At 39.1% G+C, this 25,589-nt stretch overlaps 1 protein-coding gene across 1 annotated transcript in view; it reads right to left on the reverse strand.

Annotated features, from left to right (window-relative positions):
- The window catches only part of LOC309868521 (liprin-beta-1-like), a 150,768-nt gene that overhangs the window by 31,665 nt on the left and 93,514 nt on the right, over positions 1-25,589 (reverse strand). The window contains exons 4-11 of the mRNA XM_082738446.1: positions 19,411-19,497; positions 18,361-18,474; positions 17,312-17,443; positions 12,685-12,777; positions 12,270-12,362; positions 10,802-10,916; positions 7,516-7,577; positions 4,279-4,363 (exon numbers count right to left, since the gene is read on the reverse strand). Coding sequence (XP_082594572.1) covers positions 4,279-4,363; positions 7,516-7,577; positions 10,802-10,916; positions 12,270-12,362; positions 12,685-12,777; positions 17,312-17,443; positions 18,361-18,474; positions 19,411-19,497 — 781 coding nt within the window. The remainder of the gene's footprint in view (positions 1-4,278; positions 4,364-7,515; positions 7,578-10,801; positions 10,917-12,269; positions 12,363-12,684; positions 12,778-17,311; positions 17,444-18,360; positions 18,475-19,410; positions 19,498-25,589) is intronic.

Below are 25,589 nucleotides of genomic sequence, written 5' to 3' on the forward strand. Positions count from 1 at the left end.
TCCAGATGGCCAACAGACACATGAAAAAGTGCTCCATATCACTCGGCATCAGGGAAATACAAATCAAAACCACAATGAGATATCACCTCACACCTGTCAGAATGGCTAAAATCAACAAGTCAGGAAATGACAGGTGCTGGCGAGGATGCGGAGAAAGGGGAACCCTCCTACACTGTTGGTGGGAATGCAAGCTGGTGCAGCCACTCTGGAAAACAGCATGGAGGTTCCTCAAAATGTTGAAAATAGAACTGCCCTATGACCCAGCAATTGCACTATTGGGTATTTACCCTAAAGATACAAATGTAGTGATCCAAAGGGGCACGTGCACCCGAATGTTTATAGCAGCAATGTCCACAATAGCCAAACTATGGAAAGAACCTAGATGTCCATCAACAGATGAATGGATCAAGAAGATGTGGTATATATACACTATGGAATACTATGCAGCCATCCAAAGAAATGAAATCTTGCCATTTGCAACAACATGGATGGAACTAGAGCGTATCATGCTTAGCGAAATAAGTCAAGCAGAGAAAGACAACTATCATATGATCTCCCTGATATGAGGAAGTGGTGATGCAACATGGAGGCTTAAGTGGGTAGGAGAAGAATAAATGAAACAAGATGGGATTGGGAGGGAGACAAACCATAAGTGACTCTTAATCTCACAAAACAAACTGAGGGTTGCTGGGGGGAGGGGGTTTGGGAGAAGGGGGTGGGATTATGGACACTGGGGAGGGTATGTGCTTTGGTGAGTGCTGTGAAGTGTGTAAACCTGGTGATTCACAGACCTGTACCCCTTGGGATAAAAATATATGTTTATAAAAAATAAAAAATTAAAAAAAAAAAAAGAAACAACCAAGCTGGAGAATATCAGTGGTACAACAAACTAATTCTGAACAGCAACACAGTCACCATGAGAAACTCAATATTCATCATTCATCATTTCTGTGTTCTTATTTTTTTATTAATTTTTAATAAACTAATAATGTATTTTTATCTCCAGAGGTACAGGTCTGTGAATTGCCAGGTTTACACATTTCACAGCACTCACATCATCATTTCTGTGTTCTTAAAGCAAAACAAAACAAAACAAAACAAAAACCACATACATATAAAGAAGAAAAAACAACAATAGGCAATCTTCTGATTCCTTAAGATGATCCTTCTGTGCCATTTATTTTAAAGAAGAAAGAACAGCCTTATGGACAAATGCAACCACATACCCAGGAAAGCGGCCAACTTTGAGAACTACTTCTACATCTTCAGCAATGAAAAGGATTAGCTGCTGAACAACTATGTCAGATATTCTTTTTTAAAACCAAAAATTGATGCTTAAAACACTATTCTCTGAATAGTACAAAATCCTAAACTCATTTAAAGCTGTTAACTAGACTTACCTTCTTATATTTTTATTAGGCATTTATTCTAAGTTCATTAAAATGTAGGTATTATTCACATTCTCTAAGGACTAAGTAAATACAAATACTAGTTAGAAATCACTGTTTATAAACTATTCATTAGAACAGGACATAATTTTCAATGGTGGTTAAAAACTCCCTCTTTTTAATATACAAATGTCAGTAAGTACATGATAAGATGTCCAATACTTTTCATCATGAGGGACTTGTGATGAGAATACTTAAAACACTAAACCAATTAAATCAAAATCATATCAAATGTACAGGATTGTGAAGTTTCAAATACCATACCAAGTGTTGGCAAGTGATACATTGCTGTTGGCAATGTAAAATAATACAACTAACTTTGGAAAAGAAAACGAAAAACAACCTCCTTTTTCTACACATTTTATATGCATTAAAAAAGATGAAAAAAAGTACAGGAGGGGTGCCTGGGTATCTCAGTTGGTTAAGTGTCTCTCTCTCTCTTTTTTTTATTTTAAGCTTTATTTACTTATTTAAGAGAGAGAGAGCATTGCATGCACGCACAGGCCAGGGGAGGGACAGAAGGAAAGAATCTTCAAGTAGCCTCCACCTGAGTGCAGAGCCAAGGTAAGGCCTGATCTCACGACCCATAAGATCATGAGCTGAGCTGAAAGCAAGAGTCGGACGCTTAACAAACTGAGCCACCCAGGTGCTCTAAACGTCAGACTCCATCTCTGCTCAGGTCTTGATCTCCAGGTCGTGAGTTCAAGCCCTATGTTGGGCTCCATGCTGGTCATGGAGTCTATTTTAAAACAAAACCAGATTAAACAAACAACAACAACAACAACAAAAAACCCCATGAAACTGACAAAAATGATCATGTCAGTGCAATTATGAAGAATACCTCTTTTCTTGGTTTTCTTATGTTTCATAATTATAGAAATTAATGTTTTCCTTTGATTTTTAAATATAAAAACTACAGTATTGAGATTCTATAAAATCAAATACTGTTTTAAATGTTATGACTACAGGGGTGCCTGGGTGGCTCAGTGGGTTGAGCCTCTGCTTTCGGCTCAGGTCATGATCTCAGGGTCCTCTGCTAAGCAGGGAGCCTGCTTTCCCCTCTCTTTCAGCTGCCTCTTTGCCTATTTGTGATCTTTCTCTTTGTCAAATAAATAAATAAAATCTTTAAAAAAAATAAATGTTATGACTATGTAAAAATTAATCACTTGTTAATTTGCAATACTGTCTAAAAAGAGACACTCTCTTGAAGGCAGAGAAAATGCTGAGTGATGAGAATCGCTGTAAGAACACTGACAGAGGTTCATTTGCTTGCTCATTTGGATATTTAAAATTTTAACATACACTAAGTCCTGTGGAAAATAAGATGAAGATCCATTTTTTTCCCCTCTCAGAAATCCTCGTCTGAAGTAGGATTTTCTTTCTTTTTGAACTCATCGAAATTGAAATTCCAAAATCTGAGTATTTCACAAGTATCTCTGAAAAAATTTATTACTCATGTTTACTTTTAGAGCAAATAACCCCACCTTGCATTGCTAATGAATGAGAAAACTTCCAACGTTCTTAACACTTTTGTTTTAAATGACCCCCAGAGATTTTCCACATTTGAGGATGGCCAACTGAACCATGCACCTATAAAATAATACCACATCAAAAGGCATAACTATTTTATTAAGTTTTTAATTCTAATTAACATACAGTGTAATACTAGTCTCAGGTATACAATATAGTAATTCAAAACTTCCCAACATCACCCTGTGCTCATCCCAACAAGTGCACTCCTTAATCCCCATCAAAGCGTGACTATTTTTACTTAGATGTCTTATGGTTTTGGTTTTATTTTATGTTTTAACTTAACACATTCAAAGCTGAACACAACCCCCCTTAATCATTTCAGTGCGCCCTCACTAGGCTTCGTTACCTTGGTAAATGGAATCATCACTCCCCCCCCCCCACCCCGGTCGCTTTAGTCAAAAACATCAGTCTTTCTTGATTCTTTCCTCTTCTTCACTCTCATCTAATTCGTCACACCACTGTGTTAGTTCGAACACCAAAATGTGTTTCTAATCAGTACCATTATTAACATTCCATTTGGAATCCTGCAAGAGCCTCTTGACTGGCTTCTCTTCTTCTGATACTGCTCCCTCCTCCCAATATGGTCCATTTGTTACGAAAATGCCGCAGACTTGTAAAAACCCTTCCGTGGATCCCTCTGGGCTCACAGAGCTGAATGCCTCACATTGCCTGACCTGGCCAACGCTAACTTCTATCCGCTCGGCTCATCTCCTCTCATTCTCCCCCTGATCACTTCCTTCCAGTCAGTCACAACGGTCTTTTTACTACTTAAATACACCGAGCCCATTTTCCCCATAGGCTCTTTTAATAAACAAACAAACAAACAAACAAACAAATAAATGAATGAATGAATAAAATTTACTTATTTATTTTTGAGAGAGAGAAAGCATAAGCAGGAGGGAAGGGTAGAGGGAGAAGCAGACTGTTTGCTGATCTGGGAGGCCAATGCAGGACTCGATCCCAGGACCCTGGGATCATGACCTGAGCTGAAGGCAGATGCTTAACCCACTGAGCCACCCAGATGCCCCTCCCCACAGGCTCTAGAACACACTGTTCTGTCTAGAATGCTATCTGATGAACTCCACACAGAGGTTCTCCTTGACCAACCAGTCCACAGTATTCTCTTTGGCCTACTCACCAAGAAAGTGTGTGATATTGTTTCCTAATGATATTGTTGAATAAATGAATAAACAAACTATTTTGGAATAATGGATATTCCAGGAAAATGAAAACAAATGTTAAAGTTCATAGCCACTTAAAATCAAGTAAAGTAGAAAAACCTATAGAGCTACAGTACCTTTTTTACCTTGGGTCAGTATCACTGTATCTTGCATCTTCTTGTACCTATTCAGGCACTGTCGAAGATCTTCTATTTTCCGATCCTATTAATAAAATAAATTGTCATCTTTAAACTATGACTTTAAACAGTAAAAGTAATTGCAACACAAAGAATAGGGAGACATGAATTATTTACATTATTCAAGGAATATTTCTAAACTTTAGTAAAACTGGTAATATCTACATTTTACCAGTTTTCCTACGTACATCAGAGATAGAGAAAAAGTACCTCTAAATTTAGAGATCCTATCCTTCAGCTGCCATCTTTAAAAACAAAAACAAAACAAGGTAATAAGATACAAAACAAAAACAAAAACAAAACAAGAAAAAAATCAACTTTAATTATTCTCCTCTCCAACTTATGGGCAGGTCTTGAAAGAAAGATCTACTACACCTGTTGTCTTTACCTGCTGTCATCAATCATAATCTGGCCTTTCTCTTCTCAAAACACTCAGCCAAAGTTGTACCAATTAGTCATCAGAGTCATCAGAGACTTCACATTTACTAAAAATAAGAGAACTTTTCATCCTTTTTCTAATTTGACCTCTGATACTTGACTGACCCCACTCTTTCCTCCTTTTTCCTTCACTTTTCTTTCCACTCTTTCTTTTCTTCTATTTTGATTTCTTAATTCCTTGACCAGATAGATATTCTACTTCCACTATCTACCCAGCCCAGTCTATAAAATGTTAGTGCTTTAAGATTTTGTCCTTTACCCCCACTCTGGTGGATCCTAAAAAAATGGGCTCCCTAGCTCTTCTCTCACTGGTTTTGGGCCTGGCCATGTGACTTGCTTTGGTCAAAGAGATATCAACAAATGTGGTTAGGGTTTGCCCTCTCTCTCTGCTCCAGGGAACCTTCACTATGTGAAGAAGCACAGGCTAGTCTAATGGAAGACGAGATATCATTTGGAAAAGAGACATCCCAGATGGGCCCAATCTACGCAAGGATGTTAATCACTAGACATGTGAGTCACACCAGCCTAGACCATCCAGCCCCATCCCACCCACCAGCTAACTGCAGAGATCAACAAAGCCAGCCCAGACCAGGAGAACCCCCTAATCAACCATCAGAAGTATGAGAAATAATAAATGTGATTTGTCATGGAGCAAAAGCTAATTTACATATCAACTATAGCTTAGTCTCCGAAAATCTATAATTCTGTATTTTTCCTAAAATGGACTGGGTTCACTCCCTACCCCATCTATAATTATACATTAACCCCCAAATTTAGATTCATTTTCCAACTTTCTATGAGAAATCTCCTTTTAAAAGTCCCATGAGCACATCGAAGTGAATGTCTCTAAAATTAAGCTCATTATTTGCCCCTGGTACTTGAGCTTAGATTCCCTTAACTCTTTGAGGGCACAATCATTCACCTCATTACTCAAACTAGAAACTTGTTCTCAAATCCCCCCCCAAAAAAAATTACTTCAAAGACTTTTACTTACTCGAGACAAAAAGAGGGTGAGAGTGAGAGAAGAAGAAGCAGGAGGAAGGGGCAGAGGGAGAGGGAGAAGCAGGCTCCCACAGGGAACCTGATGTGGAGCTCAATCCCAGGACCCTGTGGTCGTAACCTGACCGAAGGTAGGTGCTTAACCAACTGAGCCACCCAGGAGCCCTCAAATCCAAAATAAGGTTTTCAAAAACCCTGTCAACCTGTGTAAATGTCAGCGTCATATACCCCTCTACCTTATCTCATTCTGAACTTTCCCAACATGCACTAGGCTGTGCCAAGTCTGGGCTTTTGAGACATGTTTAGTTCATAGATACTCTCCTTAGCAGCTTTCGTTTTCCTGATAAACAACTCTTGCCTTTCCTCAGATTTTGCTCAAATGCAACCTCTTTGAAGCCTTCTGGAACTACTAAAAACTTATGTCAGCGTTGGTGCTCCTAAAGCAGTTTGAATGTCTAGTAAGCCCTCAGTCAACACTGGGAGATTTGTTTGTTATTGATGCTTTTTGAGAGAGAGAAATTAAGACTAAATGAATTTGTGATTACTTTTTTAAAAGTAAAAGCTATGGGGGCACCGAGGGGACTCAGTCAGTTATGCGTCTACCTTTGGCTCAGGTAGTGATCCCAGAGTCCTGGGATCAAGCCCCATATCAAGCTCCCTGTTCGCTGTTTTTCTCTCAAATAAATAAAATCTTAAAAAAAAAAAAATAAAGTAAAAACTACATGGGCCCCTTGCTAATGACTTTCCTTTTTATTCCACAGTGGTAAAGACTAGCAAAAAGAAACCTAAATATAGGTGGGTGGAGAGGGCAATGAGTTTATTTCCTAATAAAGAGCAAATAAAGAGAATGAACGGCAAAAATATAGAGTAAAACAGAGAACACAAGAATTAGAGAAAGAAACAAGCTGAGACAAAAAGATCAAGGCAAAGTTCTTTGGCAGTTGCTTGATTTTTTACTTCCTTGAAATGACTCTTTTCTTGGGAAAATGCCTCCTTGTCCTATTCATTGAGTAACATGAGGTGTAAGAGTAGTTCTGATGATGCGAGCTGAACCCGACTGCTGCTGTCCGCTGGGTATATGGCTGATCAGGTAGGCCATGAAAAAACACCTTGCTTTAGAGGACACTGTTTCCCTGCTCTCATCAGAATGAAATCAGTGAAGCAACAGGAAAGAAGACGCTGGAGTCCCTGGCATTTGGCCAACAAAGCTAAAAGACAGCCTAGGGCCATATTTTATTTCATGGTACTGATGCCTCTGTTCTCGTATCTCACCTCTCAGGAGAACAGAGACAATCCCTCATGTGAAAGAATCCAGGAGTGTGAAGAAAATGATATGAAGAAAATTAACCTCATCGGGAAGCTAACAGTTGTCAGGGACCACCCCTTTCAGAGTTCATGCGAGCCCAGAAAGGATGCACTATGGACTGTATCCTTTCTCTCATTTCCCACCTGAATATAAAGAAATGATCTGAGGGCTTGAACATTTTTCCAGATTCACAGGGAGGTGGGAGAGGGAGATCTCAGTGGACCCAGTGCTGCCGGTCACCACTCTACCCACACAGTCACAATGACAACTGCCATCACCGAGAGCAGGCACATGAAGGTAGAAAGGCAGAACGGCTGTCCCTCAACATCAGTAGTGTGTAGGGTTCTTCCAACCTGGCATATCTCAAGAAAACTCATGGAGTGATCAAAATGGTGGTACACACCCACATAAATACTTTAATTTCATCTAGATACCTTTTCTTCATTTGCTGCCATCAAAGATTCCATACCCTTTTTCATTTTTTGCACTTCAATATCTGAAAATATCACAAGAACACGTCAGAAGTCAGTTTTGTTAAGGTGTGTGACAATAACAAGGGGCTGACTCTTCAGACTGAAGTGTTTTAATGAAATGTTTACCGTCCATATCCTCTTTTGGGGAAAATCTGAAAAATGAACACCTTCCATGTCGCCTGAATAGTTATCACTCCAGGAAGCAAACAATATGGGTCAGAGCTAACTACCCTCTCTCGAAGCAATAACAAAATCCTCACGAGAACACGGAAGGTGAAATTTCAGTGCTACAACCATGAAAACACGGCTTTTCAATTAAAAAAAAAAAAAAAAGAAACAAGAAACCTAGAAAGCAGTGGGCGAAAGCGATGGACGGTGTACACAATGACATAAGCAGAGGACAGGATACTCAGTTTTAACCAAGATGGAGGCATGAATGGCAAGAGCCTGATGGAATGTGGCATCTATAGCAGTCATGCTATGAAGGTGGTTGTAGGTTCCATACAGAAGGATAAGTACTTTGCTTCATCTATAAACATCATTTATGACACTATTTTAAAAGGTAAATGTGATTTTCCTTAAAATTTGACAGTCAAATACAAAAGCACATTACTTTAATAATAAAAGAACCAATATTTTAAGATGAAATGTCAACCTAAAACGAAATCACAAATTTTAAAAAATTCAAACAGAAAAAAAAATTGAGCTAAGGTTACCTGCTTCTGAGAAAAACAAACAAACAAACTACTACTTAAGGTAAGTTTTAAAATGCATCATTCATCACTGATAAAACACTTTCAATATGAAGGTATATTCTGTAGAAAATGCCTTTTTTTTTTTTTTGATGCCCAATTCTCTGGGTGTAAGAATTCAACATCTGGAGGAAAGAGTCTATTAATTAATGATTTATCTCGATGATGCATTAGATAATCTGGGTTCTGTTAATCGGCCTGGGTACAATCTCTTGTCTAACACCAACAGGGTATGTTTAGTTCCTAATGTAGATCTCAGGAAGAAGTGGGCTACAAAACCTTGAAAAGTAATTTTCTCCTCAGATACTCTGTCTCCCGAACTACAAAAAAAATTCTTCCTCCCCTCTGTTACTCTGGGTGTTCTGCTATACCCTGTGGAGCAAAAGGGCTGAATCGGGGGGGGGAAAAATCAGCAAAATGACCTTTTACTCCTTGTTTTTACTGTTTGTTTATATACGCTCTATTTTGTGCACTCTGAAGAAATGGAGAGCTTATCGATGAAGCAACTTCACATCTTTGGTGAGATAAATGTTTTTAAAACACATGCAAAGAACAGTCCAAGTAGTACTTTTGGTGAATTTAAAGGCTGATGGAAAGACACCAAAAACCTTACTTTTGTCTTTGAGCTTCTTTTTAAGATTTTCATCTGTGTAGGAAAACCCATCGAATTGGAAGTTAGTATATACATTACAACAATAAATATTTTGAAAGTACTATTATTTAGTCTTTTGCCTAAGATAAAGAAGCTAACCCTATAAAAACTGAATATTAAACACTATTTTGTGGCTTTAGGAATGGTACTGCAATGCATGATGCTCTGTGTAAGGTTAGAAAGAGAATATAATTCATCCAAAGACCTAGATTTGAGTTTCTACCTCTGTCACTTCTTCTCTGTGAACCCTGATTTCCTGGCATATTAAAGTTAGGTCTGTGGAATACAAGCAGTCCTTATACTCTACGGGGTGAAAACACCATTAGTGATGTTTGGTTGTAACATTTCCATTACGGGTCAGCACATGGCTTTCCTGAATGTGCCCAGCACTTGGCTTAGGACACATGAACCTCACCACTCAAATTCAATGACTCTGACGTGGTCTACCTCCCGTTCAATGAGATGAGTCCACTGATCACGCAGTGAGATCTTATGCCAACATCAGATTGCTATGAAGTTTCTAAACATTGCTCCCGACTCTTGTGTTTATCGGGCTGTGTGTTGGCGATAAGCAGTTCATAGACCAGCGTCCGTCTTTGGGAACCACTACTCCAACACGTCCTCTAGCCCACAACATGATTCCATTTTATTCTTAAAACCCTAAAGGCATGACCTATCTGTGAACATCCTTTAAAGACTACACAAATCTAGGGATGCCTTGCTGGTTCGTTCAGTCAGTATATAGTATGTGATTTTTGATCTCGGGGAGGTGAGTTCCAACCCCATGTTGAGTGTAGAGCTTCCTTAAAAAACAAAAAAACACAACGCCAGAATTCTATTATATGCCAAAATACACAAGGGGGGAAAAATCCTTCAATGGTTGATGAGTTAGCTTTCTGATCCATAGGGAATTACAACTACAGGGATATAAAGCCAGGGTATTCTAGAACCAAGAAAGACATTATAGGTAACCTAACTGAAGCCCTTCATTATTCAGACAGTGAGGTTACCGATGCTCACATAAAAATGTACTAAAGCTACACTCAATGGAATTTTTAGTTTCAAGAGTCAGAAGTTGCTTTGTAGTTTGCATGCCACAGTGATTTATAATAGCAAAGAAAGGTTAAATCAAACCTAGTGTTGTCAGGTATTCTGTGCATTTATATTTCCAAATATAACATAAAAACACATTTCATTCAAGTTATTTTCTATCACATATAATGTGTATTAAAAATGACAGTCCATACAATATTCAAGACAAACTTCCTCAGTTATGAGAAAAATTTTTGATAAATTCACACACGTTTTCAAAAAAGAGGATTATTTTTGCTTTCTAGCAGGTTGAGGGCTCAGTCCACCATAAGAAATTTTCCTTGATCTTCCAAAGATGCAAAGTCCTTTCCTCTCTTCTCTCAAAAGTGTAAGGAACGGTTTCTAAATCTCTTAGTTCATGCTGTTTCAAGTTCAGTTCAGAGGGAGATTAAACCTGGGACATGATAATGTTCCCTTTTAATGCTTTCTATCACTTCCTTGTACTGCCATCAGAACAAGAACTGTCTCAACAGAATTCACAACTTAGTAATGCATAATAAACACCGCATGAAGTACAGAGTTGCTCTCCTCCAGCTGCTGAAGAGGAAGCTACTAGATCCCCAGGCACAGGGAAGAGTTTCGGAGGAGGCCCTGCTGTCCTGGCCTCAGCTGGTTTCCGCTACCCTTCTCCTTTCTCTGAAAGGACTCACCACTGACACGGGGTTCTTTTGCAGGTGTGGGGAGGAAGGGAGGGCTGCACAGGGAGGTTTCTAAGAAAGTAAGAGAACAAATGTCAAATGTATGTGCCCACCTCGATCGAGAATTTCCACCCCTTCTCCTTTCATCTTGCACACCAGTTTTTCCTGTAGCCTTTTTACTTCAGATTCCTTCTCTTCCAGCTGTTCTTTTAAAGATGCCAGTTCGTCCTACAAATGATAAGCTCGTTTTACAACAGGGAATTATGACTAAAGGAGAATATTCAGGGAGCATGTTAACTCTTAAGTCAATAATGAGTTTTTGGGAATGAAACAAAAACGATAGGAATCTAGATGCAGACTTCAGAAACCAGACAGTGGCAAGAGGAAGCAGGAAGCAAGACAATTAATGAAGGTCAATGTCTAATAATTCTGGAATAAGTGTTTCAAGTTTCTGTGTGACCAAATTAAAACAAAATGCTTTAAAGTGTAATTAGGACCTGAGTAGCCTAAGTTTTAAAGCTTATGTTAAACAAACAAAAAAAACCCTCCCCCAGTTAATCCAGGATGATAATCAAATTAGACCCCGAGTGTCATAAAAGCAAAATAAAATGCAAATTGGAAAATATATATCAAGACTTGACTGAGATTTATTTAGTATTTCAAGATGGCATTCATGTTCCCTGAGCATGAACAAGGCAGAGCTTAATTGATGGGTAAGGTAGCAAGTGATGAACAATGTTAGCCAAATCATGGGACTAACTAATTCATCTTCATCACCAAAATAAAAGGACAGAGTCTCCCACAACAATGGAAAAAAGATTTAACAGATTTTAAATCCCCCCCCCTTCTTGTCTACTATGTAGCTATTAAAGATTCCAAGTCCAATATTCTATTTACTAATGTTAAATTTTCAGTTTAATTTTGGTGAAGAATTAGCTTTAGCAAACTGAAATTTTGCTGGCTGTATTTTAGCACAGAAAATAAAGCTCTGCAGTGCTAATAAGTGTATTTTTATAACTGATAAACATTTTATTTTCAGTCTCTTAAGGTAGGTATTGTGTTTAGTACTATGAGAAGATCTCCAAAGACGCAAGAAAGCTGGCCCTATACTTTTTACTTATGATAGGCATGGATCCCAAGTACAAGGAATTTTCAGTAGCACTGGCAAAAAGCTTCTTTACAGCAGTAATTTCAACTCACTGTCATGATACAGTTAACCTGTAAGAAAGTCCCAAAGGAAGAAGCAGTCTGAGGCAAAATGGATATCTTTTTCCAGGTGCATTTTTACAACTATTTTACCAAGCTTGGATCTCAGGTACTCTAAGAGAATGAGATCAAATTTCTAAATGAATATTTTTATTTTGCCCATTTATTATTTTTCATTAATTATTTCATATGTTTCTGAAAACAACATCAGGGATCGCACTGGCCCTTCCATCAGCTTTTTTAAATGTATTTTTAAAAAAACAGATGACACACACACGATGAATGCACATGCTACTAAAAAACACTATCACGGCAAAACAGCGCAAGCCAGAAAGCAAACAGGCCCAGGACCCCATTACCCAAAGTCTACTACACCTTCAGTGACTCCCATTTTTGTTCCATCCGCTGCTTTTCATACTGCATCTGACCCACCTTGATTTTCATGCTAGAAAGTTTGGCCATTAAAGACTGGTAGAGAGACAGAGGTGTGAAAGAAACCACAGATAGAAAAAGACAAGCCTAAATATCCAAGAAAATAGTATCGGTTTATAAAGGAGGTTAGGTTAACTAACAGAAATAACAGGTTATGTTTCACTAGATTAGTTAAAGCCCCAATTTTTAAAAATTCAGAATAGTGGTGTTCAAATTCAAGAAAGTCTCCAGCTTGGGGGGAAATTTCATTCACTTGTAAGATAACTTCTTTATCATCTATTGAGTTGAGAACTTGTATTATGGATCATAGGTAAGTGAGTCAGGCTGTTTACAAATTTTTGCCATTGAGAAAGCTTACCTTGGTTGATTTTAGCTTTTTTTCATACTGAAGTCTTTCATTGTCCATTTCACTGACTCTTAACCTCAAATCATTGATCTCTTGCATTAGCCCCTGTCAAAGGAGGAACAATGAAACATATCAGGAAAGCAACAACACACCTATGTAGGCCAAAATAGCAGCTTGGAAACCTAGTCAACAAGCCCCTGGGTTCAGGTTGTAGGAATTGGATCAGACAAATGGAAATAAATGTATCTCCCTGAGGCCCAAAGCATCTTTCTAGTTAAAACACTATTTTAAATTCTCCATGCATCTGGCCCACAATCATGAGATTATGGAAATCAAAGGTAATTCTTTAAAAATTAAATTCAAATAATTAACATATAATGTATCATTAGTTTCAGAGGTAGAGGTCAGTGATTCATTAGTCTTATATAACACCCAGTCTCTTCACATCACTGCTCTCCTTAATGCCCATCCCCGTTACCCCATCCCCCCACCCCCCACCCCTCCAGCAACCCTCAGTTTGTCTCCTATGCTTAAGAGTTAAAAGGTGACTTTCAATTTTGATTAACAAAGGTAGCCAATCGCATACATCAATCATCAGCTATTTCTGGACTAAAAATCACCATATAGATTCCAACTTTAAAAATTAACTAGAAAAATTTTCTTTAGTAAAGCCATTACTTTTAGGGCCTTTTCAGTGATCTGTGGATTATTTATAAAAATATTTTTACAATTTCTTCCTTTGTCTAACAAAAATATAGATTGTTCATCAACCCAGTCTGGGAGAATGGAATGGAATTTAAATCTTTTTATTGTTTTTTTTGAAATGTAAACCTTTTAAACCAAGGATTGTCAGCTTGAGGGTGGATGAGGGCCCTGTAATTTACAAATACATTGTCATAACATGAATGTTACATTTGGAACAGAAAAAAGAAAATAATCCTAAGGTTTTCATAATACAAATACAGCCAGAAGCTTTTCTCTTTCACATTAAAAAAACAAAACAAAACAAAAACTAATTTGCTTGTAAAACTTGTCTAAGTGTTCTAAGAAACAGTAACATATTTTTGTCTAGAGCCCAGACAGTAGGAAAAGGGAATCAGAATGCCACACAATACCAACTTCAAATACTGTGGAAAGGATTTCTTTTTTGATTACAAACCATCAAGACTCCACCAATGCTTAACATGTTTTTATTCCTCATTTTACAAGTCCTCTACTCCTGAGCCACAAATAAACAGATGACAGAACTATACAAAAATGCCATAAAAAAGAAGCAATACCATAAGAAATAAAACTTTCTTACTAAACTTCTATGAGTAATGATTCACACATGGGGAGAGGGATGCCTTTCCTAAATTACTTAACAGTACTATATAATAATTACTCATTAGTTATTATTATAATTATTTTTTCTTTTTTTTTTTTTTTTTTCCTAAAGAGGGGGGAAGAAGGAGAGACGTTTCAAGCAGACTCCCGCTAAGCATGGAGTCCTAGGCAAGGCTCAATGAGATTCTGACCTGAGCCAAAATTCAAGTCAGAGGTTTAACTGACAGGGCCACCTAGGTGCCCCTAGTACAGTTGTTATTAGTACAGTACCTCAGTAAGGGAACAGCTGTTTCCTCCTTTCACGAATGAGGTCAGGAACTGTTTGACATCATTTAATAACATTTTAGCTGTGATTCCTTATCTACAGGTTCGGAATTCAAGTCTAAGGAAAAAGTCAGTTTCTCCCATTTATTTATCCCCCATTTATTAATCATTCTTGCATACTAGAATTCTTAGTGACCTTCCTTCATCTCCTGGTCTTTTTAATATATATCTTGCCACTTTTTCATGGCTAGCAGCTTTGAATTCCTATTTGGTATTGTCTTATTTTAACTCTTCTTTTAGAAACAGTGACAACTTGCAAAAAGAAGTAACTAAAAAAACCACAATTATAAATTGAGATAATTTCTCTGTTAAAAAACAAACAAAAAAACCCTACCCAAATTTCCCTTCTGGCAACACTAAGTATGAATGTAAATCTCCAACCTGAAAGAAGTCCTGTTTTTCCACAGTCACTCAAGGTGGAAAATCTGGAAATAGCTCAATATAAGACTTTAAAATAATGGAATTCAAATTATTTCCAATTCAGTTCTTTATAAAAAGAAAACCCCTGTTACTAGTCCCTTTTCCCTCTCCGAGAAACTTCAGGCTCCGCAGAAACGTCATTTCTGGCATCTGTACTCTTACCAGAAGGGGGCACTGTTGAATAGTGTTAAGCATCTCCTATCAGCCATTCCAGGCAAGTCTTCAAAATTCCAGGATTTCAAGACTTTTACCCTTAATCTTTCAGAAGTGCCTGTATTTCTTCCCCACTCCAATATTTTCTTAGAAATTAATCTCCAAATAATCTAAAATTCTAAGACAAGGTTAAGGAATTTTGGATTCATGAAACAGCCAGGGAAATTTTTGTTTGTTTTTAAAGGAGGCTCCAGACCCAATATGGGGCTTGCACACTCTACTGACTGAGCCAGCCAGGCGCCCCCACCAAACATTTTATTAAGGGAACAAAAATAGGAAAGAGCATATTCAATTCGGTTTTAATTTTGAGGACTATTTTATTTGTTGTTATATGTAATGAGGTTGATCAGATTATAGTTTATAATCTCTAGATATGCATGTGGTATTTTACCAATAGTGTTAAATATCTTAGAAAAAAATCAAGGATTGAGTTTACTGAAAGTCTGATGACAGAATCACTTTGTTTATGATTGAAAATGCATGAGTAATGAGTAAAGGAAGGAAGCACCAGGAAAAAAAAAAAAAAGTTTTATTAAAAAAATGCAGACACGGCACCTGGGTGGCTCAATCGCTTACATCTCTGACTTGATCTTCGGCTCAGGGTTATGGGATCGAGCCCCACGACAGGCTCCTCACTCAGCACAAAGTCTCTTGAGATTCTCCCTCACCTTCTCCCCCTGCTTACATGCTCTTTTTCTCTCAACTCAATAAAATCTTTTTTAAAAAAACGCAGACAAACTCAAGAGATGTGACTACTGCTCTGGAGTCTTACCAAAAAATCCTAACACATCCACTTCTATTTAGTCCCAATGCTTGGTTAACATCCCTGATCCAAATTAACCAGTCATGCAGGATGACTCCCCCTCAGCTTTATGGACACAAGGGAAAGGGCCAACTCTTGACCAGAACACTGCGACGTCTTTCCCTGCACCAGAGTAACCTCCATGGCACGCAGTCCATCTGTTGACTGAACTCTGTCATGTTATGCAGCAAGTGTGGAGTCAGGGAATGACAGAGAGGAAATAGAGGAAAATATCCAAATGGATTTTTACAAGAAAGCACAAAAGGGACAATTTTAGAGAAACTGGATGACTTTCTCAGCTCTGTTCTAAGAGCCCCAGCCTCAATCAAGTGAGGAACATGCTCATATAGGTGACTGACAAAGAACTTTTGAAGATTGAACGTGAACTAAGTTGGGGATTTCCTTTTGCTGTTGAGGAAGTAACACATACGCCAAGACCTTCCATTACAGTTCCATTTTGGCAGAAAATTGAATTTGGAAAATAGCAATGGAGTAAATCTCACTAAAGCCAGTCTATGCGGGACTTGCCCACAGCTAGTAACATACCTAAGGGACCCCGTTATCATGATGGTACAGAGTTGGCTTCAAAGAAACGTGTGCAAAGAAAACAGAGGGGGAGAATACTTAAATGAGTTCTCCTCTCCGCTTCTTGGGACGCAGTTTCTAATGCAGTATGACAACTTTCCATACTCCAACCGAGGAAACAAAAGAGAGAGAAAGGAAGAGATTCCCTGGGAGATAAGGGAGTCCTGCAGATCTTCAAATTTTTTCCAAATAAACAGATTTCAAACGGATATGCTCTCTTTTCCCAACAACAAATAATAAGCAAATAAAAGACCCAGATTAACAATAAAACAGCCCAAAGAACAAAACATGTTTAGCCACAAAAATGGGTACTTCAAGTTGTAGAATCTATCCCAAATTTCACAAAAGTATACTGAGCTTTATTTAATTGGTATGATTTATGTGTGGAAGAGACCAAAAGTAGAAGGCCAAACTGAATAAACTCTAAAAATCTGATTTTTATGATTATATAATAAAAGCATGTTCTCTGTACATATTTTCAAACCTACTTATTATATAGAAAATAATCAGTAAAATGTAAAAATGGCTATTAGTAAAGTGATACACTTAAACCCATTATTTCCATAATGAAGAAAACCACTACAGATGGACAGGAGGACGGACAGGAGGACAGACAGGCAGACGAACAGAGAGAAGCTCCAAATGTCACAAAGTGAAAAGTTCTTTCTAAAGACTAATGAAAGCATTAAAATTTCCTATCAAAAGTCTCACAATTTAAAAAAAGGTACGAACAACAAAAAGTCTCACAATAAATATTGCCATGAGCATTTAGTGATTAAAAAGTCAATGTAAAAAAAGCCAATGTAATTAAAGATTATTCCTAAAAAGGAGCACGGATGAACGAGAGCACGTAGCCATTAACTACCTCCCCCTCACGCCTACAAGGAATTTCAACTTGCTCTGGAAATATGTGTATGACATATACAGACGCACACGCATATGTATGTTAAGGGGGAGGGTATCACTTACCTCCGTGTCTCTGAACCTGTCTTCATAATCCAATCTATCCTTCTCCACAGCGGTCAGTTTAAGCTTCAAGTTAGATATTTCAGCCATCAGATCCAACTTCTGAGTTTCTAGGGATGTCCTACTCAGAAGCTCCTATTGGAATTTAAGAGATACACTCAAAACTTGTTTTATTACAAATCACCACATATGATTGTGTCTTACCCTGCAAAGCAGTAACTATCAAGTCGGGAATGTGGTAAAGATTAATCACTAAACAGATAAAATTTGAAAATATTATCTGCTTCTGTGAACCTTCATGGAGCAGAACTAAGTGTGCGCTTACTTCCTGGGGAGACGTACATGCTCTAGATATGCAGAAATCTTAACTGCTTCAAAGCCTGATGAGAACACTGATGCTGACAGGGTCGCTCTGTGTTAGGCACTGTTCTGATGTGGTTCGATCCTCAAAACAACTTTCTAAAGCAGAAACTCCTACTAAAGATAACTCAGGAATTATCTGTGTTCAACAAATGAGGAAGGTGAGGAACAGAGAGGCTGAAAACCTGCCAAAGGTCATACAGCAAGGATGTGGCAGAGCAAGGACTCAAACTGAAACAGTCTCCCTCCAGTACGTACCCTACCCGCTATATTATAGGCCCTCTCGTCTACGAGCACTGTGTGTGTGTGTGTGTGTGTGTGTGTGTGGTGTATTACAAGTTTGGGTTTGTTTTCTTTTCCCCATAAAAGTCACATATGGTACGTATCTTTTTTCTTAATCATAAAATATATGCTCATATCTGGGGGTTAGGAAACCATATGCAAATTTAAAGAAGAACATTAAAACTACCTATAATCCTATCAGTATTTTATTCCAGATTCAAATTACATGAACGCTTTCTATGTTATGCATGTGTTTTGAGACCCTGTTACCCTCGGTTTTTGCTTAAACTATGCCAGTCTCGGTGAATCATGAACTTCAATGCTGCATCCGAGGGGACACAACAAACAAGTGCAGAACTTCAAACAGGCGAGCAAGAATACCCCACCTCAGTGACGGCTTCTGAACATACCTGCTGCAGCATTTCCTCTGTGGCATTCAGCTTCTCCCGGTACTCTTCAAGACAAAATTCCAAATCTCGAATCTTCTCCCCCTGAGCATCCACGTGGTCTGTTAACACACTTACCTGTATATAGAGCAAAATACTGCAATAGATTAGGAAGGATTTGGGTCCCACTACAAACTTTATTTCTCTAAATAGAACAAAAACTGGAATGATGTCACTACCCATTTGTTGTAAGGGGAAAAAAAAAGCTGTCAATAAGACAGCAGTCCTTTACAATCCTATCTAAGTGATGCTTCTTGACCTGCAGACTCCCAATTTTTAAGGAGGTTAGGGCTGATTGGGGATATGCAATACCTTGTAGTTATAGGTTAACTTCATTTCAACCATTTTATGCGAGAGGGTATGTGCATAGATCATCATTTTGGGGAGGTTGGAATGGGAGTGGGAGGTAGTATTAGAGATTAAGAGAGTTATGTTTGAAAGAGAAGCTGTCAAGGACTACATGTGAGTCTTTCCCCACGATCACCAATCCCATAAATACACTGCAATTTACTTAACTCAAAATACCAAAATAAAAATGTTTGTCGTGCATTTAAAACATTAAGAAGAAAACTCAAATTTAGCCACTAAACCAGAGTCCGCTACTCACTTCTGTTCTGTTCAGCTCACAGGATCATTTTTAAAATTGAAAATTAAATAGATTCAGATTCAAAAACATTCAGGTTTATGAAAATCTGTGGTATAAAATTGCAATTTATGCTGTAAATTAAAAACACCAGATCAACTAAGATGACAGATCAGATCAGAAAGTCAGCTTAGATGACACTGTGGCTGTCATCAGAGGAGCCGAGGCTGCTCACTCTAGACCGGGGAGGCACACCTTGGTGCTACCACAGTCCTCCTCACCACTCCCTATTGTGTGTACGTACTTATTTCTATCAGCACTTATTTCTATCAGCAATGCGGCTCCCAAGCATCTGAATATGCCATCCCAATTTAAAATGGTCTTTGTAAATATGTTGTGGAGGAAGAATAGCATTGTTAAAAATCACTTGCCTGAAGAACGAGAGATTCGTTATCATTCTCTAAACGTACTAGCCTTTCTTGATACACCTCTCCATTTCCGGGCAGGTGTCCATTTGTCTGAAAAGATGAAGGAGTATGTGTAAGGCTTGACTCTCTTTAAAACTGAAACGACTGTGAGCAAATAAAATGGCATACATTCTTAATCCAAGGAACCTGAATAGAATTCAGCCAGCTGCTGCCACCACTGCTAGAAAACACGAGTCTAAAACTTGGTCCATTTGCCTCAAAATAGGTAAAATGGGCATGGTAGGCATGTTATCACCAAACCAGACAAGTTCCCATCAAGCAGAAAAATCATGACCTAAAAGGAACAGTGGTTACTAACATGCTCGCAGGGACGCATAGCTGGGTCATACGAAGTTTCGCGAGTGTGTGGGCAGGCAGAAATTACTTATGCCGCCTGAATGATCTGTGCTATTTCTGGGTGGGGGCACTGGGAATGTCCTGGGCTGCCCTTATGTGCCTCCCCTCTCCTCCCAAGTTGCAAACCCAGAACTGCAAATGCCTGTCTTTACAGAGGAGGCCTTGGGGGCAGCTCATATCAGCTTCCTCCCTGTTACTCAGGACCAAATCTCAGGGCAAGCCTTCCCTTTGTCTTTGAAGCCTTTCTTCCTTCCCCTGAAAGCTTAGGAAGCAGTCCACAACTACTTCCCCCAACCGTCCCCATCCACACCTTACCAGGAACTTTATTAGCTCCCATTCTGACTTCACTCTTTGTGACTTTGCTCAACTCTATTAGGTTACGCCAAGCTCCTGCAGAGCCTGGAAACAGGTATCATCCTGCAACCACAGCACTGGCCTGGGGCTCTGCTTAGATTCGTGCTCACTTTCTTCACCTCCCTCCAGCCCCGCACGTTTTTATCAGATTCGGACATGTCTGTGCATGGTGTAAATGCTGAAGGAAACAACGATTGGGAAAGCGAGTCACATTTTTCTTTTTCTCAGCTGTATCATATATAAAAGCCATTAAGGAGATACACAAAAAGGCTCACGGAGAGCACACAATATAAAAACATCATTTTGAAATACAGCAGTATATCTGATATGTCCCTTGTTATCTCATGTAAGTAGCTCATAATCATATGACGGGTAATCCCAATAGAATTTCCTGATTCCTCATTCAACTACAACAGAAATAAAAGCCACTGGAGCTCAAATTAGTTAGATAGGGCCATCCAGAGGTCAATGAAGAAAGCAAATAACTTCAGGGGCGCCTGGCAGGCTCAGTTGGTTAAGCATCTGCCTTCAGCTCAGGTCATGATCCCAGGGTCCTGGGATGGAGTCCTACATCAGGCTCCCTGCTCAGCAGGGAGTCCGCTTCTGCCTCTCCTCCCTGTGCATGCTCTCTCATTTTTTCTCTCTCTGAAATAAATAAAATCTTAAAAAAAAAAAAAAGAGCAAATAATTTCAGGTTTAAACCAGAGAAACACAAACTCAACCTTATCGTCCAAGAACACAGCAGATGTGACATCTATTATTTTCCAGAATTAACTGGTATTCTTATACTACCTTTCCAAATAATGCAGTTTCCCATATAAATTCTGGAAGTAATAAAAGGCATGTGTTGAGCGCACGCACACACACGTACATGCACATGCTAACAAAAAAGAAAATTGCAGCATGTTGCTTCTAAAAACTTAGATGCACTGGATACATTGCCCATGAGGCCACAAAAGAATCAGAAGCTAATTGAGGAAGGCTGCAACATGTATTTAGAGTGGATAAAGTTTTTTAACATCAGCTTGACCACATACCTGCCCTATAACCATTGCATAATTCTGGTCATATTGTAAACCGAAGAATCCAAATACATTACAAGTTGTGGCCTGAAAGACTTCCAACCCCAGGGACTGCCATGAAAATGAAATTTACATAATTTCTTAAGGACAGTTTTTTGGAACAGAGCCAGGATGTATGATACATGTTCTCAATCTGAAGCAGTACTCAGACTGGCCTTCTACAGCTTTGAATTCCTCATTCTGATGATGAATGTTAGCAGGCATCTGCTTTTAAAACCCCACGTGCTTTTATAAACAGATACATTTCATGAGGTAGAAAAAAAAAAGGTTTCTGTTGACTGAGGATAAAAAGTAAAAGTTGTTATTTCTTCCGATGGAAAGATTAGAAATGCTGCTATAGCAAGTTCTAGAAGGGTTTCACGAAGCTACTGCATTTGAAATGGAAATCAGATGTTCCAAATCAGTATCACAAAACGATCTTAGAATCAAAATACTAAAAACTGACTCACTATGAGCATACATACTCACACTTCTCGAGACTAGTGATATTTACAAGAGTTCATAATGCTCAAGGAGTTCTTTTTTTAAAAGACCACAGGTCACCACAGCAAAACAAAGCCAAAGTTAAGAATCACCAATGGAGTAGTTAAATACTTTTCAAGGAGTGCACTGACCTAGTCAAGCAGGTGAAAGTCTAGTCTCTTCACACATTTATTTCTATTTCTGCCAATTCTGTTACCTTGGACTTAAGAATCCTTGCAGGAGGTAAATTCCATTAGGCAAATACCTTACCACCTCTGTTTTTCCTCCAACTCCCAAGCTTTACCAACCTGACCACTCAAAACCTCCCCACGTGGCATGCACTCTCAAATTCTATTCCTTTGGCGCGGGCCGTATTTCCCACCCTTTCCTCATCTTTCCTCGCTCTGTAAAGTCCAGCTCAACCTGGGCTTGGCCTGTGAAGTGTTCCTTGAGTTACCTGTTCACTCATAGGCCAGTTAGAGATTCCAGATCGTGGAATCCTCATCGTGGCAGGCAACACACTGAACAGATGAGGTTAGACGTGGCTACATGTATGTTCCCCTCTTCCAACAAACTGCCTTCTTTGTGAGTAGGTTTGCCTTTGCACCTGGCACACAGTGAGTTCAAACCAAATGACTATGGAATGAATAACGAATGATAGGTGTTCAATAACCATCAGATGAATACAGGATGAATGAACACTTGGTTGCAAGTTGGCCCTCTCACTTCTCACTCCGTGGTTGACCTGAAGCCTGTACTCCCTCTTGCTACCATGTTTACGAGGTGTTTTCAGAGCCTTTTTAATGGACTATACTTGAGACTATCTTGCATGAACTCCCTTACATACCATCTTCTCCAAAGCAGAGTATATATGGCCTTCGACATCTTCCCTTTCTTCCGCCATCTTGGGGGAATTGAGTCTTACTTCCTGCTCAAAGCTCATTATTCCACATAACCTTTGGATCCTTAATTTCCTGCTTCCCTGAGACTTACAATTACCACCTCTACCCATACTATTCTCAGTTTCTTCCTCCTAGTGAACTTTCTTCCACTGGCCATTCCAACATCTACTCCAAGGCTGTGTGTCCACCACTATATTCACTCATCATTCCTCTCGGCCTCTACAAATCCATTTTTCTTAGCCAGTTCTCACCTCCTCCTTCTTACCTTATGCCATACTCTCTTCTGCCCCTACACTGGTTTCCCTTGTCTGTCTTGTCTTGTCCTTCACCACTTAGCTTTTCACCATATTCTGCCATGGATGGCTTCCTCATGACCTTACAAGAGTTGGTCACTTATTCTCCTTAATGATCCCACAAGGCAAAACTACCTTACATTTCTTTTGATTCTCCCAAGATTCTTATAAAATCATGGGCAGAGAATTAAAAATACATTGAGTATCAACTCTTGTTGAGTCTATTTGACATCCAAAGCACTGAACACCAGCTCAAATTACTTTACTCAAAATCCCAGAGATGCCTTCAAAATAACTCTTCCTACTTTCACTCATGATGCAACTCCATCCTGACCACATTCGATACAACTGAAAGTTTAAGTCAAAATCAGCATCAGCTTGGGGATTTCAATAGTATTGTAGCCAACTAACAGTGCGTGTGGAGGAAGGTATGGGACACTTGGGAGGGAAAAGCAAGGCAAGGGATCCAGCTCGAATGCAACAGTGATACTTTAATTAAGGAACTTGTGGTGTTTGCCGGATATTCCTGGCACGACGGGTAAAATGTCTAAATGGCTCTATTCCTTACAGAATTATAGAGTCCAAAAGTTAGCCAGCAACCACCCCTGGGAATATGAGTTGTCTGAATTCATGGAGCAGATGCTCCATATAATGCTAAAGGCACAATATACCTCACCCACAGTCATCTAGATAGAAGCTCTTCTATTTATATTATTTTCCTTTTAATGGTCAAGTAGACCCATGATCAAGTATAAAGATGTAATAAATGTTAGCATCTTGCTTCCCATGCCTCCCTTTCAAAAACTGTTTTATTATACAAAATTTCATTTGTATCTGAAAGTAGAGACCTTAAGTACCCATCACACAACAATATCAACGGTTACTACTTCAAGGTAGGCAGGAATGTTTTGCCTGCTATGTTCACTTAAAGTATCGTGCTATATTTTCCTTTAATTTTCTTAGTTCTGTTGGTTTGCACTGGTCTCCAGTTGACTACCCTCTCTCCCCAGCTTCGTTTTGCTTTGTTCTTTCCAGAGCTCTGCTGTCCTGTCTAAATCCCAAACCAACAAGCAAGCAGTGATTTGCCACAATTACACTTAGCTTCTGTTGTAACACAGAACTCAGTTTGAATAGAACATTCCCAAATCAGAGTGCTGAGTAGCTAAATGACAATATGGAAAAGAAAATCAGTTCCATTTTATAAGGACAACAAATGTTAAGAAACAGTTGGACTGCTGCTATAACACAGACACACACACACAGACACATACACACACACACACATACACACACACAGATACACAGTCTCCACCAAAGTCAATACACTTATTTTTTTTAAGATTTTATTTATTTATTTGACACAGAGAGAGAGATCACAAGTAGGCAGAGAGGCAGGCAGAGAGAGAGGAGGAAGCAGTCTCCCCACTGTGCAGAGAGCCCAATGTGGGGCTCGATCCCAGGACCCTAAGATCATGATCTGAGCCAAAGGTAGAGGCTTAACCCACTGAGCCACTCAGGCGCCCCTCAATACACTTATTTTTTAAATTAGTTTTAAAAACTGCCATCCAGTTTTTTATTTCATGATGACATTTTTCAAAATTCTGTATTAAGGAAAAAAAAGGAAGGCGCAGCCCTCTAAATCTCCTTTGGTTAAATTTATCTCCAGCCACTCAAAGAACCCTCTCACACCAGGGCCTCGTGCACCCTAACCAGCATTACCTCTCTACTGCTGCGTGCAGACATTTGTTTGCCTGCTCTCTACCAGATACTGGAGTTGGAGGAGAAACGGAGAAAGACAGGAAGGCCACGAACACCACAGTCACATTTCACCAGGGCCTACCAGCACAAGAAGGAATCTCATACACTGTTGTCCAAAGAATAAATGAACGTGATGGCAAGAGCACTGGAAGTCAAACCACCAGGCAACAATACTCCACTCTCCTGTCCTCTCTCCAAGTGTGATGGAATCAGGGCGGTGAGGCTCTCACCTTGTGCCGTGCATAATGATCTCAGGGCAACAGCACTGCCACTGGGAGCTACTGGAGCATCCCCACTGGAGTGTCCCCACTGATTGGCTGATGACGCTATGTACTAGCAGGTCTGCCTCCATCAATCTTGAAACACACCATTTATTGTCTCCTCTGAAATTTCTGTTATGACTCTAAAAAATAAATACGAACCCGGGGCAATACAGACAATCTTTCCAGGAAGATGTCTATTTCTTCCAAAATCTCATCAGGTCTGCTCAAAAAGAAATCCAAAGGGAGAAATCCATCTCACATATACAGCGTCACACCCAAAAAGCCCACTCATGACCCTCTCCTAGAAAAAGATGTCTGTTTATTCAAAGTCGCCAGAAAGTGCTTCAAAGCCCGAAGCTCAGGATAAGCCTGAGTACCTCCTGTACTTTCCAAGTCAAGAGAGCAGATGTGGTCAAAATCAGAAATATGGATTTATTTCTGGGTTGTAATTTTTCTCAGTGTTTGTTTTCCAGAAATAGAACACATCTTCTTCACTCAATAGCCAACGGGAGCAAGAAACAAGTGTTCTGGGGGTGAGAAGCTTTCACGTGAGCTAGGATGTCTCAGTGAGACACTGCTGAACTCAGATGATCTGTGACCCTGTGACCCAATCTTAAGATGGGCCTTGTTTGCCAAAGCTGGAACAAACATTCCCTGGAGACACACATGAGA

The sequence above is a fragment of the Mustela nivalis genome (assembly GCF_964662115.1).
Source record: "Mustela nivalis genome assembly, chromosome: 7".
In the NCBI taxonomy this organism is placed as follows: domain Eukaryota; kingdom Metazoa; phylum Chordata; class Mammalia; order Carnivora; family Mustelidae; genus Mustela; species Mustela nivalis.